At 38.0% G+C, this 19,110-nt stretch overlaps 1 protein-coding gene across 1 annotated transcript in view; it reads left to right on the top strand.

Annotated features, from left to right (window-relative positions):
• The window catches only part of atp10d (ATPase phospholipid transporting 10D), a 61,939-nt gene that overhangs the window by 27,534 nt on the left and 15,295 nt on the right, over positions 1–19,110 (top strand). Inside the window, exons 6-12 of the mRNA XM_053335833.1 lie at positions 596–702; positions 3,868–3,999; positions 4,124–4,236; positions 5,080–5,332; positions 8,356–8,573; positions 16,970–17,161; positions 18,389–19,061. Of these exons, the coding sequence (XP_053191808.1) occupies positions 596–702; positions 3,868–3,999; positions 4,124–4,236; positions 5,080–5,332; positions 8,356–8,573; positions 16,970–17,161; positions 18,389–19,061 (1,688 nt within the window). The remainder of the gene's footprint in view (positions 1–595; positions 703–3,867; positions 4,000–4,123; positions 4,237–5,079; positions 5,333–8,355; positions 8,574–16,969; positions 17,162–18,388; positions 19,062–19,110) is intronic.

Genomic DNA, 19,110 nt, shown 5'->3' with positions numbered 1-19,110 from the left:
ATGATTGATCACAAAGCTCTGGGTCTGATTAATTAAAGGTTTGTGTGTATATATGTAAACTTGACATCGCCCACAAAAATGTGCAAGCTGATCTACTAATGCTGTGCACTGAGGCTCGCTTCTCTCAACTCTGCATGATAATATGTGCTGTTTATTTAGTATGTTTGCCTTAATTAATCTGTAATATGAGGTGTTTCAACCCCAGATTGCAAAATACATGAATTATTATTATTATTATTATTTAGCACACGCATTGTAATTTACCAAACCTGGAGGTAATTTTGCTGATGGTAACTGCGACTATAAATAATAGGTTTGAAGGACAGGTATTAACCTGCTATTACTATGGAGAGGAGGAGGCGGAGCCACAATAACAGAATACACAGACAATGGGTTTTTTCCACCTGTGTTAATATTTTTGGAGTGGAATATTTTTGGTTTTGCTTACAGCGTTTACTTTGTCACAAATACTCTCACAGTTACTCTTTAGTAAATCACCCACAAAAAACACGCTGACCAAAGGTGCAATCTGTTCTATGTAGTGGATTCATTATGTCATGCGTGTTTTATCTTCAGTGTGTGTGTTGTTCCACAGGGATCACTCTGGTGGGGGTCGTGTCGGCCTCCATAACAGCAACCTCTTGCTGAGGAGCTGCACCATCCGCAACACAGAGACTGTGGTGGGCATCGTGGTCTATGCTGGTACGAATGCAGCATCATTACAACACATGTGACTGACTCATCACATTAGCCTGCTCACTCACTCTCACTTCATGAAAGCAAATACAGTTCAGCAATACAGTGACTCATTCGATGGATGTCATTTGAATTTCTGTGTTGAAAATCCTGCAGGTAAGTCCTTCCTCACCTGGTACAGGTAGATTGTATATACAGATGGACGTAGTAAGGTGTGATTTATGGTTCCCATTAAGAGCCAGAATGTCTCCAGTCATACCTTGGAACATATCCTATTGTCATTATATTGAGGGTCAGACAACAATATAACAAAATGTAGATAGCACTCCTTGATCCATAAGAACATTTAAGAACTTGAAACAACTTAAGACATACATACAGCATTAACAATCTATGAGAGCAATAAAGTGCAATATACAATATAAAAAGGTGCAAACAGTAGCAATTCTTGTTGTAACAGTAGGACACACTCCAGTGAGTGTGTGTGTGTGAGGGGATCAGGCCGTGTTCATTAGTTTAACAGCTTGGGGGAAGAAGCTGTTTTTCAATCTTGTAGTATGTGACTGAATTGTGCTGTATCATCTGCCAGAGAGAAGTAGTTGAAGCTGTGGTAGACAGGATGTGTTGGGTCACGGATGATGTTCAAGACCCTGCAGGCTTGATAAATGTCCCAGATTTATTCTAACTACTACTACTTTACTGGGACTACTAAGCCCTGGATGCCTTATATTTTTTCCCATTCTGCAAAGACCAGAAAGGCCACAGCATGATTGACTCATGCTCATTGCCTTAGTTGGTAAGGTTGATTAGGTTTAGGAATGAGCAATGAGATGGTTACAGTTAGAGTAAAAATATAAGGGTCAGAGCCAATCAGAGCCAGAGTAAGGGTGGGTCTTTGCAGAACAAAACATGTGCTATACATTTGGGCTAACATTATTTACTTTAGCTAAATTGTGGTAACAGCACAGGTATCGTAATCAAGTCCCATAAAACACAGTGTAATCCCTGAACCACAAACATAGAACAGTGTGTCTGGAGAAAATCACTGTTTATACTTTACACACAAACACCAGAAGTCCAACAGTTGTCAATCAACACCCACACAGCAGATATCACAGCTAGTATACGTCCTCAAGTCTTATTAATGCAGCAATGACCACCAGCACACTTATTACAGAGCCTGAATTTAGAAATTGAAACCATAATGATTGACTCAGTGTTTCCATAGAGAAGTTGAGGCTTTTTGAATGGTATTTCTGTATGGGCTGCATCCTCAAGCTGTGCTAGTTGCTGCTTGATATTAACATGTGATCTGTATCTACTCTACACAAGGTATTCCACCTACTCTAATCAAATCTCAATATGCAGGTTAGATAGGTGGAGCAAGTGTACAGGCTCTACTTTGGCTGTTTTTTAAAGAAAGCAGGAGGAGGTGGAGTCAGGTGACCTTTCAACCTGTTGTGCATATTTAAACGTATGAATGTGGTCAGTCTTCATATAACTACACACACAGCTCAACCTGATTCATTCACAGTGTTAGCCAGATCTGATTACATTCCAGTTTGCATTTTACTCCAGATCCAGATAAGATATCCATTTACAGATCACATGCTCATACCTGAGCTTATGTTTTCCTTAAGAGAGGAGAGAGGAGGACTCTGGTGTTTTCTCTAAACATGCATGTTAAGGCCTGAAAGTGATTGCATGAGTGAAAATAGTCATTACATGCAACATCTAACAAATCCACACCCTAAAAAGGTTGTGTAATGTTTCTATGTTGAAGTTTCTTGACTTCTCTTAGCAGACAGCTAACAAATACTGTCTGTCCTTGAAGCAGCCATTCTAAATAGATTAGCAGCTAAGACTGGTCAGTATGAAATATGGAGCTTAGGCAGGCAATGGAATTCCATATCACAAATATTTCATCATGCTGTAAACTGTGACAAAACACATATGGTGAGATGTAGCATGCAGCCAATTCTCATTTTACAGAGTTTATGTGTGTTAAAACTGTTATCAAAATAGATTAGAAAATAGAATAGAGACTTCATGGATTATAAACTTGCAGCCCTGTAGTCATATTTAATTTTAAGCATCTTTAAATGAATGAGAACATCTCTCTAGGTCTAGGCTGTTTCCAAGTGTTTGGTAGCATGATACACTTGTAAGTGAATCGTAGCTCCTTTGTGTCCGCTCTGAGTAAAGATTATAGCAGTGAAACCAGTCAGGTGAGTGGGAACAGGCGTCCACTCTCTGCCTGCACACGACTGTATGCAGGTGTTGTTCTAGTACTGGCTCTGTCCACAACCTGCTGCTACAGATACACACACAACATAGTGTACATTGTAAACACAACACTGATTCAGTCATGTCTCTCTCTAACCTGAGCTTCAGGGATCTAGTATATGGGTGTAAGTAACATATATGAAACCATGTTAAAGAGGCTGGGTCAGGCTTCAGGGAGAGATCACTGACTCTGAAGCGATCCTGCATCCTGTCTGTCTTGCTGGGATTGAAGGACAAATATGATACTTAAACAAAACTCACACATGCAAAGTGTTATTTAATTAATCTTTTTTAATTACTTGTCAGAAGGTCCAATAAACTCAAAGAATTTAAATTTGCTGGCAATGATTTGGTGGTTCAGGCATTATAGAGATAGACTGGTTTCAAGGGATTAAATCCAAGACTAGACTTGTTCACTATGTTTACTTTCACACACTCTTGTCTTTTGTGTTAATTTCTGTCTGAGACAAAGCAACAATGTACTGTATGTGTGTTAAAGTTTTTCATGTTGTATTCCTGTGTGCCTCACACTGTTCCTTCATTATCATGAACACACACTGTAGTTTATTTTGACTCAGTCTCACACACACCATCCTGCTGCTGGAAATGACTTGGTTTGATTATTTTGTCTGAACCAGAATGTGACAAACATGAATCAAGACAGGTTGTCATTTTTGAGAAACAATAAAACAAAATGTAAAGTAGTATAAGGTGGAGCTGGAAACCTGAAACCCAAAGACTCAACTAAAACAAGAATGATAACATGACTAACTAAAGTGATAATAATCATACTCTGTATTATTAATGGAAGCTCTTCTTTAACTGTCAGTGATGCTGATGCAGTCCTGTAATGGTCATTAGAACTGTTCTCTCTCTGTGACTCAGGTCATGAGACGAAAGCCATGATGAATAACAGTGGGCCGAGGTATAAACGCAGCCAGCTGGAGAAGCGTCTGAACACAGATGTCCTGTGGTGTGTGCTCCTGCTCATCATCATGTGTCTGACTGCTGCTATAGGTCTGTACCAACACTCACTGTATTGTTGACTGTGTAAAACAACATGGAGAGACCAGTTCCAGCTTTAATCTCCAGTTGTTGGTGTGGGTGTAATGACCTGCTCTGGTGTCTCTCTGTGATTCAGGTCATGGTCTCTGGATGAGCCAGCTCAAAGATCCTGTCTTCTTGGTTGATGGGGAGACATCACCTGCTTTGGCTGGCTTCTATGTCTTCTGGACAATGATCATTGTGCTGCAGGTATGATGCTGCCATGTCTCATCACCAATTATAGATCTATAAAACCTTTTTAATAAAGATATTAAATGCATTTACTAGAGTTCTGGAGGCGGACAGCTTATTACAGAACTGTAAAGTCCCTTTTTTTCTGTCTGGCTCTACAGAAGTAAGACACAGGGGTTGACCCATTCTCTTAATGTTGATAATGATGGTTACTGTCAGAAACCTAGTGTGTGTGTGTGGAGTTAAAAGTTTCTACCAATGAGACTAAAATAAAAGTTGTTTAAAAAAATGTAAAATTGTCTTAAAATAAAAAGTGTGTGTGTGTGTGTGTGTGTGTGTGTGTGTGTGTGTGTGTGTGTGTGTGTGTGTGTGTGTGTGTGTGTGTGTGTGTGTGTGTGTGTGTGTGTGTGTGTGTGTGTGTGTGCGCGCGCACGTGTGTATTTACGACTTTAATCATTCATTGATAGTTTCTAAATGTCACTCAAACAGTGGACACTACACCGATGTAGTGTCTCAGACTATGTATGAGACAGAATATTACAACTCTGGGAAGTTATGATGGTGTCATTTTATTTTCCATGACAATGATCACCATGGAAAGTGTAAAGGAATGTGTGTTTGCTCCTATTTGTCTCACCAGTACAATTAGTTGCTGGATGATGTTGCGTTGCAGCCAGAGCTAAGACACCATCTCCTCCACTGTATCACTGCGATGATGTCATTGGGATAAATGAGTTCTTTTTATTTCTAATATGTGAATTTGTTTCAGCCGAACTTCCAAGTGTTGTGCACAGTGTTGGTGAGGAACATACCTGGTTTATCATACCATCCATCATTATATGATCCATCTCTGTCCAACAGGTGCTGATTCCCATCTCTCTCTACGTGTCCATTGAAATAGTGAAACTGGGTCAGATCTATTTCATCCACAATGACCTGGCACTGTACAACGAGCAGCTGGACTCCAGGATCCAGTGTCGGGCCCTCAACATCACAGAGGACCTGGGTCAGATCCAGTACCTGTTCTCTGATAAGACAGGAACTCTGACAGAGAACAAGATGGTTTTTCGCCGCTGCAGTATCTATGGGATAGAATATCCCCATGAAGAAAATGGTAAGATCTAATAATATCACTGTGAGAGTGATAATAACATGAAGTCATATTTTCATATTATACTATATATAAGAGACCCAACATGAACAATGAGGTTTTATACTGCAGATTAAAATATGCATGTTCTCACAGACAGTATGGCAGGCAACTAGAAAGAAGGGCTCTTTTCTGTGTGTCAGGCCATATTTCAATGGATCAGTGTTGGCTATACTATACCAGCTGAGCCTTGCTTCACTGTACTCTACTCTTCGTCCATGTCAGCCTCAGCCAGTTAGTGTATAATCCAGCATTTCCCTGCATACAGACAGAGTCCTCGCACATCCTTAAAAAGTCTTAAATTTAATGTCTTAAATTTAGTTTTTGATATTCAAGGTCTAATATATATTATATTACTGAAGTGACATTAGTATTTTTTCATGTATAAAGGATCATGACAGGATATGACACATAATACATACATACATTATCCATATATAAATATAAATATCATTGTTGTGTCAATAAGTTTATTTCTCACCTCTTTTTCAATTTCAGTAAAGCTCATAACTATGAGTGCAGTAGTCTAATTTGTTGTATTCTTTTGCAGCAGCAATGGTTTTATTTTTTCCTTGAAGAGGTTTCAAAAAGGTCTTGAAAGTCATTACATTTATACTTTAAAAAGTGTGCAGATAACCTGTACAGGGGTGAGAATGAGGGTGGTGCATGTGAGAAATGATTTGGTGCACCAGCACAGAGTGTGAGTTCTGACAGACAAATACAGATTCACTGAAGTCCAATGCTAATAAATCCTCTATCTCCCTTCTTTTTTACTAGCAAAAAGCAGCATATAAACCATACAGGTAGCAGCTTTCCATTTTTTTTAATTTTAAGCTGTTTTCCCATTGATGTGTTTTCTCCAACATTAACCTGAACCAGTTAAATCTGCTTCAACTAACCCTACCAACCCTAACCTTAGCCCTAACCCCAACTGTGGAGTGAAGCACTGCAGAAAACATGCATTTTAACCCTCACATACTGTTCATTTTCTGACTACACCAATTCACATTCATAAATTCTCCATCAGTCATTAATAAATGTTGAATTAATCCTTAATGAATCTGTAAGACATTCACAATCACTGTATATGGTTCAGGATAACATTTTATAGAATATAAGGAATTGCGATTTTTGGTGTTTTTGCACATTTGCATCTTTAAAGTCTGTGTAAAGTAAGAATAAATATGTTTTCTGAGATTGACATACCAAAGAAAAGCGTGTTGTTAACCACCCTGCCAAATTTGTGAAATTAGGCTTCAAAGTTGTGTAAAACTCAGCCTTTTTCTCTGCGGGAGTGCCTGCTGAGTCCGCTGAAACCGCCCTACCAAGTGTCACCTGTCAATCAAAGTCACCACCTCTACCCGAAACATGGACGCTACGCCTGAGAGCTTTCTGCTGCTAACTCAGCTGCTAGCTCGGCCGCTAACTGGGCGGCTAGCTCGGCGGCTAACTGGCTAACTGTAGACTGTAGTAGTAGTAGTAGTGTGTGCTGAATGTATTTATACCTCTACAGCAGCAGGGGCGGGTTTATGCTAATCACCGCTGCATTTTCAGACCCGCCCACTAAATCCTGAACACAGAAATGTTGAAACACAGTTTGTGAAGCCTAGCTCCACAATTCAAATCTAAATGGTTGAAATGCTTTTTACACCTTTTTTGGAAATACATTTATGACCTATTTAATGTGTTTAGAAGAAAATGTCTGAATTCACTTTACACGGTCTTTAAAAATGTGAATCAGCTGCACACAAAAAACAGCATTTTATTTCAATTTTTTTAATATTCGGGGTCACATTAGGAAATGTGTGTAAGGTGTTTTTACAGCTCTAAATTATGAAAAAGGGTCAAATTTGATCCTGAATAGTATGTAAGGGTTAAAGAGAGGATGAACAGACTTTTACACTGTTACTAGTTAAAATGACAGCAGATCATATCTGTCACTGACTAATATGAATTCCATGGGTCAGTTGACAACAGTCCATTAGGAAACGTGTGTGTTGTGTTGTAAACGTGCTCCCTGCAGCAGGTATCTGTCCTCCAAAGATTGTTTATTAGAGAGGAACCTCCACTCCGTAACATCACTGTGTTGTCCTGAGTGTTTTTGTTGTTCTCAACAACTCCAACAGAGTGAGATATCTTGTTTCTGTTTGATGTCAGTTTCAAGAGTTTCTCCAGTCACATTTATATTATCACTAATTTAAGCTTATAAAGGAACTCATGAAATAGAAAACGTGTCAGCTGTGTGCATATTTAATCAACATTTAGGTAAATATCAGCATGGGTCAGACGGGGACATCTCTACTGCAGAACTGCAGTGTAGCAGTGCATTTGAAATCATATATTGGTAATAAAGGGAAATGAAAATTCTGGTTCATTACAATTTGTTTTATTTTTGTAGTCATCAAATTTGTATTGAATATACGACCATTATAAACCATGCAACCATAAACACACACAACAGGCTTCAGATGAATAACACCAGACAGACAAAAGAAAGAAAGAAAAAAAAGGGCATGCATTGAAATGAAGATAATGATATAATTAAAGCATGTGACATAACTTATTATACAGGGAACATTACTTATTACCAATCATAGCAGATTAGACGGAATCACTAAGCATTCAGAGTAAGTTCAGTACATTCAAGCTTCATATAGATGCATCCAAGGCAGAAAGAATCTAATCTAGTGTGATAATGGGTGATGTGATGAATCTATGCTGTTTCTAAATGTCTTGTTATCTCATCATTGCTTGGTATTTGCTTCATTTACTGTATATTATTTTTGATTCAATTTTTTTAGGATTAAAATTAAAACATGGCTCACCATAGATTTCCTGCACAATGATGGAGGTGTGTGTGTGTGTGTGTGTGTGTGTGTGTGTGTGTGTGTGTGTGTGTGTGTGTGTGTGTGTGTGTGTGTGTGTGTGTGTGTGTGTGTGTGTGTGTGTGTGTGTGTGTGTGTGTGTGTGTGTGTGTGTGTGTGTAGCTCGGAGGCTGGAGGTGTACGAGGCAGAGAAGAATGAAGCAGCGGGTCGCTCTGTGACTCTGAAGTCCGGCTGCAGTGGTAAATCTCTGAGCTGTCGTTCCCTCAGCTGTAACCGCAGCTCTGTGTCTCTGCACACGCTCACTGCTGAGTCAGATGAAGAAGAGGAACAACTGGCCAATCACATCCAGCCCAGGACCAGCGCCTTCTGCAGCCGCATGGTCAGACACACACGCACACACTCATAGTCACATTACTTGTTGTGTGTTTGGGTCATATCCTGACTTGAGGAAACATTGCAGCTGGTGCAGTCAGAACCACACTATGGTCTGGATGTTTCAGTCTGTGCTGCAACACTAAATCCCTCAGTACATCCACATGCACACACTACATCCACATGCACACACTACATCCACATGCACACACTACATCCACATGCACACACTACATCCACATGCACACACTACATCCACATGCACACACTACATCCACATGCACACACTACATCCACATGCACACACTACATCCACATGCACACACTACATCCACATGCACACACTACATTCACATGTAGTTTTTTTTGTTGGTTTTATATCATTTGAAATGACATTTTTAACCAAAAGTAAGACTGAATGCTTCTGAAAATGTTAAATGGTGTAACCACAAAAGGTAAGAATGATAAGAATTCAATATTTGATCCATCTGCAGTGTATTTAAGTGGACTTATACTGATAATGACTTCATTTTAAAACATCAAATGAAAATAAAAGTATTTCTTCATTTAAATTAAAAAAATAAAAATAATTCAAATTTTTATCCCAAAAACAACCATTTTCTAAATAATGTGACAAATTATGTAAAATTAGTCGTAAAACATAATGTTGCAAAGTAGATTATATTTATTCCACATTTTAATTGACATGTATTTTCCTGTGTGTGTGTGTGTGTGTGTGTGTGTGTGTGTGTGTGTGTGTGTGTGTGTGTGTGTGTGTGTGTGTATATTCAGTATGATGGAGCACATGAGGGAACTCACTGAGTCATATGTAACTGTATCTGTCAGAATAAATTTGCTTTTCTCCACTGGATAGGTTATGATGGATATTGTAATTATATTATCTTAGCTTCTCTTCATTGGCTCCCCATGTCTTAGAACAGATTTTAAGGTTATTTTACTTGTTTTTAAGGCTGTACATGGTTTAGGATCGGCCTACATCACACAATCCCTTATAAGATCTCAGGTCATCCACAGCTGGGTTTTAAAATACACACAATTATCTCCATAATAAAATAGGAAGTCCCTCCCCCTCCCTCCACATACAAGCTGGCCATCAGGCTCCTTCATTTAGAAACTTGAAGATATATAATATTACATAATATTACAAGAATAAAGTCATAATATTAGGTCTACGAGAATAAAGTGGTAACATTACGAGAGTGAAGTCGTAATATTAGGAGCTAAGGGTTCGGGTACGTAGTGAGCTGGGCAGCAGCCGGGGGCGGGGACCTTGGTGGTCTGACCCTCGGCTGCAGAAGCTAGCTCTAGGGACGTGGAACGTCACCTCTCTGATGGGGAAGGACCTGAACTGGTGCGTGAGATTAAGAAGTTCTGCCTAGATATAGTCGGCCTCACCTCAACGCACAGCAAGGGCTCTCTCTTGAGAGGGGTTGGACTCTCTTCCACTCTGGAGTTGCCACTGGTGAGAGGCGCCGGGCAGGGGTGGCAATACTTATTGCCCCCCGGCTTGGTGCCTGTATGTTGGGGTTTACACCGGTAGACGAGAGGGTAGCCTCCCTCCGCCTTCAGGTGGGGGGACGGATCCTGACTGTTGTCTGTGCCTATGGTCCAAACAGCAGTTCAGAGTATCCACCCTTCTTGGACTACTTGGAGGGGGTGCTGGAAAGTATTCCCTCTGGGGATTCCCTCGTTCTGCTGGGGGACTTCAACACCCATGTTGGCAGTGACAGTGAGACCTGGAGGGGTGTGATTGGGAGGAAGGCCCCCCCCCGATCTGAACCCGAGTGGTGTTCGGTTATTGGACTTCTGTGCTCGTCACAGGTTGTCCATAATGAACACCATGTTCAAGCATAAGGGTGTCCATATGTGCACTTGACACCAGGACACCCTATGCCACAGGGGACATTGAGTCCGAGTGGGCCATGTTCCGTGCCTCCATTGTTGAGGCGGTTGACTGGAGCTGTGGCCGCAAGGTGGTCGTTGCCTGTCGTGGCGGCAATCCCCGAACCCGCTGGTGGACACCGGCGGTGAGGGATGCCGTCAAGCTGAAGAAGGAGTCCTATAGGACCTTATTGGCCTGTTGGACTCCGGAGGCAGGTACCGGCAGGCCAAGTGGAGTGCAGCTGCGGCGGTCACTGAGGCAAAAACCCGGACATGGGAGGTGTTCGGTGAGGCCATGAAAAACGACTTCCGGATGGCTTCGAAGAGATTCTGGACCTCCATCCCGGGTCTCAGGAGGGGGAAGCGGTGCGCCGTCAACACTGTATATGGTGGGGACGGTGCGCTGCTGACCTCGACTCGGGACATTGTGGATCGGTGGAGGGAATACTTCGAAGACCTCCTCAATCCCACCGACACGCCTTCCGGTAAAGAAGCAGGGCTTGGGGACTCGGGTGTGGGCTCTCCTATTTCTGGGGCTAAGGTCGCTGAGATGGTCAAATACCTCATCGGTGGCAGGGCCCCGGGGGTGGATGAGATCCGCCCCGAGTTCCTCGATCCGCCTGGATGTTGTGGGGCTGTCATGGTTGACACGACTCTGCAGCATCGCATGGACATCGGGGGCGGTGCCTCTGGATTGGCAGACTGGGGTGGTGATCCCTCTTGTTAAGAAGGGGGACCGGAGGGTGTGTTCCAACTATAGGGGGATCACACTCCTCAGCCTCCCTGGTAAGGTCTATTCGGGGGTGCTGGAGAGGAGGGTCCGTCGAACCTTTTCAGGAGGAGCAGTGTGATTTTCGTCCGGGTCGTGGAACTGTGGACCAGCTGTACAGCCCTCTACAGGATCCTTGAGGGTGCATGGGAGTTAGTCCACATGGTGTTTCGTGGACTTGGAGAAGGCCTTCGACCGTGTCCCTCGGGGAGTCCTGTGGGGGGTTCTCCAGGGGTACTCCTGGTACCCCCTGATACGGGCCATCCGTTCCCTGTATGACCGGTGTCAGAGCTGAGGGTTGGACTCCGCCAGGGCTGCCCTTTGTCACCGATCCTGTTCATAATTTTTATGGACAGGATTTCTAGGCGCAGCCAGGGTGTGGAGGGGGTCCGGTTCGGTGACCTCAGGATTGGGTCACTGCTTTTTGCAGATGATGTGGTCCTGTTGGCCTCATCAGACCTTGACCTCCAACTCTCACTGGATCGGTTTGCTGCCGAGTGCGAAGCGGCCGGGATGAGAATCAGCACCTCCAAATCCGAGGCCATGGTCCTCAACCGGAAAAGGGTGGAGTGCACTCGGGGATGAGATTCTGCCTCAAGTGGAGGAGTTCAAATACCTCAGGGTCTTGTTCACGAGTGAGGGAAGGATGGAGCATGAGATCGAGAGGTGGATCGGTGCGGCGTCTGCAGTAATGCGGACTCGTATACGGTACGGTATTAGGAGAATAAAATCATAACATTAGGAGAATAAAGTCATAATATTAGGAGAATAAAATCATAATTTTAGGAGACTAAAGTAGTAATTTAATGAGAACTCTTCCTCCTGTGTTAAAATGAGGAATGTTGAGCATCTTGTGAAGTTATACTTTGGTACCTTTAGAACCTGAGTTCATTCTTCATTCAAAATAGATCACTGATAGTTCACTGAGTAGGTCAGCATCACTCAGACACCACCATTCAACTCAGTTTGGTTTCTTTCATGACATCATACATGAGGAGTTTTTACTGAGGTTGATCAATACTGATTAACATCTTAATTTCTTCTGTGCTGGTAACCATTTGTGTGTGTGTGTGTGTGACAAATAAGGAAATACTTCATCTTTTGGCACATCAGCATCAAATTATGATCAGTATCAGGACTTTGAAACCATTGTGCGAACGACTGTGTCTGTTTGGAAGAAAGAACCACACGGACTTGGAAGAAATAGCTTCTTTTATGGAAGAGGAACTGTCTGGTAGCGGTCGACTGCAAGGCTATCTTTGGTTAAATCTGCTGCCATTCATATGACTTTATTCTCATATTATTACCACTTTATTCTGGTAATATTATGACTTTATTCTGGTATTATTACCACTTTATTCTGGTAATATTATGACTTTATTCTCCTATTATTACCACTTTATTCTGGTAATAATATGACTTTATTCTGGTAATATTATGACTTTATTCTGGCAATATTATGACTTTATTCTCCTATTATTACCACTTTATTCTGGTAATAATATGACTTTATTCTGGTAATATTATGACTTTATTCTGGCAATATTATGACTTTATTCTGGTAATATTATGACTTTATTCTCCTATTATTACCACTTTATTCTGGTAATATTATGACTTTATTCTGGTAATATTATGACTTTATTCTGGTATTAGTATGACTTTATTCTGGTAATAATATGACTTTATTCTCATATTATTACCACTTTATTCTGGTAATATTATGACTTTATTCTCCTATTATTACCACTTTATTCTGGTAATATTATGACTTTATTCTGGTAATATTATGACTTTATTCTGGTATTAGTATGACTTTATTCTGGTAATAATATGACTTTATTCTCATATTATTACCACTTTATTCTGGTAATATTATGACTTTATTCTCCTATTATTACCACTTTATTCTAGTAATATTATGACTTTAGTCTCATATTATTACCACTTTATTCTGGCAATATTATGACTTTATTCTCCTATTATTACCACTTTATTCTAGTAATATTATGACTTTATTCTGGTAATAATATGACTTTATTCTACTATTATTACCACTTTATTCTGGTAATATTATGACTTTATTCTCCTATTATTACCACTTTAGTCTGGTAATAATATGACTTTATTCTGGTAATATTATGACTTTATTCTGGTAATATTATGACTTTATTCTCCTATTATTACCACTTTATTCTGGTAATATTATGACTTTATTCTCTTATTATTACCACTTTATTCTGGTAATATTATGACTTTAGTCTCATATTATTACCACTTTATTCTGGTAATATTATGACTTTATTCTCTTATTATTACCACTTTATTCTGGTAATATTATGACTTTATTCTACTATTATTACCACTTTATTCTGGTAATATTATGACTTTATTCTGGTAATATTATGACTTTATTCTGGTATTAGTATGACTTTATTCTGGTAATAATATGACTTTATTCTCATATTATTACCACTTTATTCTGGTAATATTATGACTTTATTCTCCTATTATTACCACTTTATTCTAGTAATATTATGACTTTAGTCTCATATTATTACCACTTTATTCTAGTAATATTATGACTTTAGTCTCATATTATTACCACTTTATTCTGGTAATAATATGACTTTATTCTACTATTATTACCACTTTATTCTGGTAATATTATGACTTTATTCTGGTAATATTATAACTTTATTCTGGTAATAATATGACTTTATTCTCCTATTATTACCACTTTATTCTGGTAATATTATGACTTTATTCTGGTAATATTATAACTTTATTCTGGTAATAATATTACTTTATTCTCATATTATTACCACTTTATTCTGGTAATATTATGACTTAATTCTGGTAATATTATGACTTTATTCTGGCAATATTATGACTTTATTCTCCTATTATTACCACTTTATTCTGGTAATATTATGACTTTATTCTACTATTATTACCACTTTATTCTGGTAATATTATGACTTTATTCTCCTATTATTACCACTTTATTCTGGTAATAATATGACTTTATTCTACTATTATTACCACTTTATTCTGGCAATAATATGACTTCATTCTGGTAATATTATGACTTTATTCTGGTAATATTATGACTTTATTCTGGTAATATTATGACTTTATTCTCCTATTATTACCACTTTATTCTGGTAATAATATGACTTTATTCTCCTATTATTACCACTTTATTCTGGTAATATTATGACTTTATTCTGGTAATATTATGACTTTATTCTGGCAATATTATGACTTTATTCTGGTAATAATATGACTTTATTCTACTATTATTACCACTTTATTCTGGTAATATTATGACTTTATTCTATTATTATTACCACTTTATTCTGGTAATAATATGACTTTATTCTACTATTATTAGCACTTTATTCTGGTAATATTATGACTTTATTCTGGTATTATTACCACTTTATTCTGGTAATAAATTTGACTTTATTCTGGTAATAATATGACTTTATTCTACTATTATTACCACTTTATTCTGGTAATATTATGACTTTATTCTGGTAATAATATGACTTTATTCTCCTATTATTACCACTTTATTCTGGTAATATTATGACTTTATTCTGGTAATAATATGACTTTATTCTACTATTATTACCACTTTATTCTGGTAATATTATGACTTTATTCTGGTAATATTATGACTTTATTCTACTATTATTACCACTTTATTCTGGTAATATTATGACTTTATTCTGGTAATATTATGACTTCATTCTCCTATTATTACCACTTTATTCTAGTAATATTATGACTTTATTCTGGTAATAATATGACTTTATTCTACTATTATTACCATTTTATTCTGGTAATATTATGACTTTATTCTGGTAATATTATGACTTTATTCTACTATTATTACCATTTTATTCTGGTAATATTATGACTTTATTCTGGTAATATTATGACTTCATTCTCCTATTATTACCACTTTATTCTAGTAATATTATGACTTTATTCTGGTAATAATATGACTTTATTCTACTATTATTACCACTTTATTCTGGTAATATTATGACTTTATTCTGGTAATATTATGACTTTATTCTACTATTATTACCATTTTATTCTGGTAATATTATGACTTTATTCTGGTAATATTATGACTTCATTCTCCTATTATTACCACTTTATTCTAGTAATATTATGACTTTATTCTGGTAATAATATGACTTTATTCTACTATTATTACCATTTTATTCTGGTAATATTATGACTTTATTCTGGTAATATTATGACTTTATTCTACTATTATTACCATTTTATTCTGGTAATATTATGACTTTATTCTCCTATTATTACCACTTTATTCTGGTAATATTATGACTTTATTCTCTTATTATTACCACTTTATTCTGGTAATATTATGACTTTATTCTCCTATTATTACCACTTTATTCTGGTAATATTATGACTTTATTCTACTATTATTACCACTTTATTCTGGTAATATTATGACTTTATTCTGGTTATATTATGACTTTATTCTGGTAATAATATGACTTTATTCTGGTAATATTATGACTTTATTCTGGCAATATTATGACTTTATTCTCCTATTATTACCACTTTATTCTGGTAATATTATGACTTTATTCTCTTATTATTACCACTTTATTCTGGTAATATTATGACTTTATTCTCATATTATTACCACTTTATTCTGGTAATATTATGACTTTATTCTACTATTATTACCACTTTATTCTGGTAATATTATGACTTTATTCTGGTTATATTATGACTTTATTCTCCTATTATTACCACTTTATTCTGGTAATATTATGACTTTATTCTGGTAATAATATGACTTTATTCTCCTATTATTACCACTTTATTCTGGTAATATTATGACTTTATTCTGGTAATAATATGACTTTATTCTGGTTATATTATGACTTTATTCTGGTAATAATATGACTTTATTCTGGTATTATTATGACTTTATTCTCCTATTATTAGCACTTTATTCTGGTAATATTATGACTTTATTCTGGTTATATTATGACTTTATTCTGGTAATAATATGACTTTATTCTACTATTATTATCACTTTATTCTGGTAATATTATGACTTTATTCTGGTAATATTATGACTTTATTCTGGTATTATTACCACTTTATTCTGGTAATATTATGACTTTATTCTCATTATTACCACTTTATTCTGGTAATAATATGACTTTATTCTCCTATTATTACCACTTTATTCTGGTAATATTATAACTTTATTCTGGTATTATTACCACTTTATTCTGGTAATATTATGACTTTATTCTGGTAATATTATGACTTTATTCTGGTAATATTATGACTTTATTCTGGTAATATTATGACTTTATTCTCATAATTTCCAACATTTTATTTATGTATTTTTCCTCTTAGTATGGCCCTAATACTCTGTCGTAGATGTGAGCTCTGTAAATATTTTTAAACCACAGCTGGACTCATAATTACTTAATCTGGCTTTTAATTACTGTCATTTAATTTATTTTATTATTAACTCATTTCTACTGTTTAACAAATTGTCTAATTGTGCTAATTGTTTTTTCTGTTAATTGACTGTTTTATTGTATTTTAATCTGTAAATGACTTTGAGCTACATGCCTTGTATAAATAAAGTGTATTATTATTGTTATGTGTTGATGCTCTAACACATGACGGCTCAGCTGCTGTTTCTGTGTGTTCAGGCGAAGGAGGTGGTACCAGACCCTGAGCTGGTCAGGAAGTTAAACTGGCTCTGCTCTCCTGTGCTGCCTCTGTCTGAGGTTTCCTCTGGGACTCCATCCAGCCTGGAGCTCACCTGCATCACTGACTTCTTTCTGGCTCTGGCAATCTGTAACAGTGTGGTGGTCTCCTCTCCCAGCCAGCCAAGACATGTGGTAAGTTAACATGATATATGCACCACGCCTTTGTACCATGTGTTTAGATTGTGATTTACTGGTGGTTCAGTGATTATCAGGAGTACTGACTGATTTAAACTGTTGTATGTAATTTAAAACATCCTGACACAGATTCAAACTTTGTCACAATTGTGTGTTTCAGAGTCAGCGCAGTGTAGTGTTGTCATGGTTACAGAGCAGAGCTGACATGCATACTCACTACTATCTATGTTGTGGTCTGTCTGGCTTTAACAGAAACATACCTTCTGCCAACATAGTGGGATCCAATATTTATAGTTCCCACATAATGCAACTACTACACTTATCATAAAGTGTGCTGACAGTACTGTTCATATTCTACACCCTCGTAGTATGTTACGGGTCAATGTTGACCCAGTCTAATAATCCCCTGATAAAAAGTGTCTATTCTAAATATTGAAGCACAGATGTGTTTAGAAAGCATCAATAGTCAATCTGACTGATCAATAAATGTGATTAAACCTTGATTCATGTTTCAGAGAGCAGAGAGAGTGTATTTTTAGCTCCTATCACACAATATCATGTCCTATTTGACCTAAGACATGAAAATATAACATAGCAATAATGATGTAAATGTATTTAATGTAAAGGTAAAATGAGCAGAACTTTATGGAAGTGTGGGGTTTATTGTATAATTGTCCAAGAGGGCCTAAAATCAATCATCATTTCCTTAGTTTTGGAAACATTAATGATAAGAAAAGACGACTTGCACCACTAATGAATTCCTCCACTAGGGGGCCAGGCACAGGGTCGTCATGACTACTACCTATTAACTATTCATTTCACTAAAACACATGGCAATAGATATGGGTTACAAAAGTTTTAACATATTTTCATTTTTGTGCATTTTGGGCCACTTTAGAAAAAGTCATCAAATTTCATAGTAAAAGACATTTGGGGTGTTTTTACAGCTGTCACATGTCAAATTTGGCCCAAACAGTATGTAAGGATGAAAAGAGGAGTGAATAGCTCTGGATTAAGGAAATACCAATTACCTGCAGTGTTTTGTATAATATTACCACAAGATCCACATGGATCAGACCAGACACTAACCACAGGAGAAAAAATGAATGCCATTCACATTTCAGAAATTATTCTAATAAAAACAACTAGTGACACAGTAGTTTAGCTCAGACGTTTGCTTCCAAAAACTCCTTCCATGTTGTCTTTGTTTCATGGTCCCTGCAGGTTCCTGAAGCACGAACTCCTCTCAAGTCTCTGGAAGACATCAAACTGATGTTCCAGCGCTTCAGCTTCTCTCCTTTCTCAGCCCTCTCCACCTTGTCCACCCCCCAAATCAGAAGCAGCCCCCGCAGCTTCACCAGCAGGCTGTTTGCTCGGGGGAAGACGGGCACCCTCAACTCCTCCGCATCCCCGAACAGCACAGCAGAGGGGTCGGATCCAGACCAAGACAGCAACCTGGAAACCTCCAAAGTGAGCCGTAAGCTAGATATATCTGCCAACGGAGGTGAGGAGGACAGAGAGATGCAGGACAATCTCAAAGGTACACAGACGAACCCTGGAGGGGCCCGGCAGGATGTGGAGGACATAACTAGAGATGTTGAGCTGGAGAGCGATAATGATGATGAACTGCTGTATGAGGCAGAGAGTCCTGATGAAGCAGCTCTGGTCCACGCAGCCAGAGTGTACCGCTGCACCCTGAGAGGAAGATCTACAGAGAGCCTGCTGGTGGATCTGCCTGGAATAGGCTCTCTGGCTGTGAAGCTGCTCCACATTCTGCCCTTTGACTCTAACAGGAAGAGGATGTCAGTGGTGGTCCGCCACCCGCTCACTGCACAGGTAGTGGTCTACACAAAAGGAGCTGATTCAGTCATCATGGACCTGGCTGAGGCACCTAAAGGTAGAACAGAGGAAATACTGAATAACAATGACAGCTGACTGAAGGGTTA

Source organism: Scomber japonicus, chromosome 16, assembly GCF_027409825.1.
Source record: "Scomber japonicus isolate fScoJap1 chromosome 16, fScoJap1.pri, whole genome shotgun sequence".
Classification (NCBI taxonomy): domain Eukaryota; kingdom Metazoa; phylum Chordata; class Actinopteri; order Scombriformes; family Scombridae; genus Scomber; species Scomber japonicus.
The sequence above is the reverse complement of the archived record's forward strand: the minus strand, read 5'-3'. Positions and strand labels throughout refer to the sequence as shown.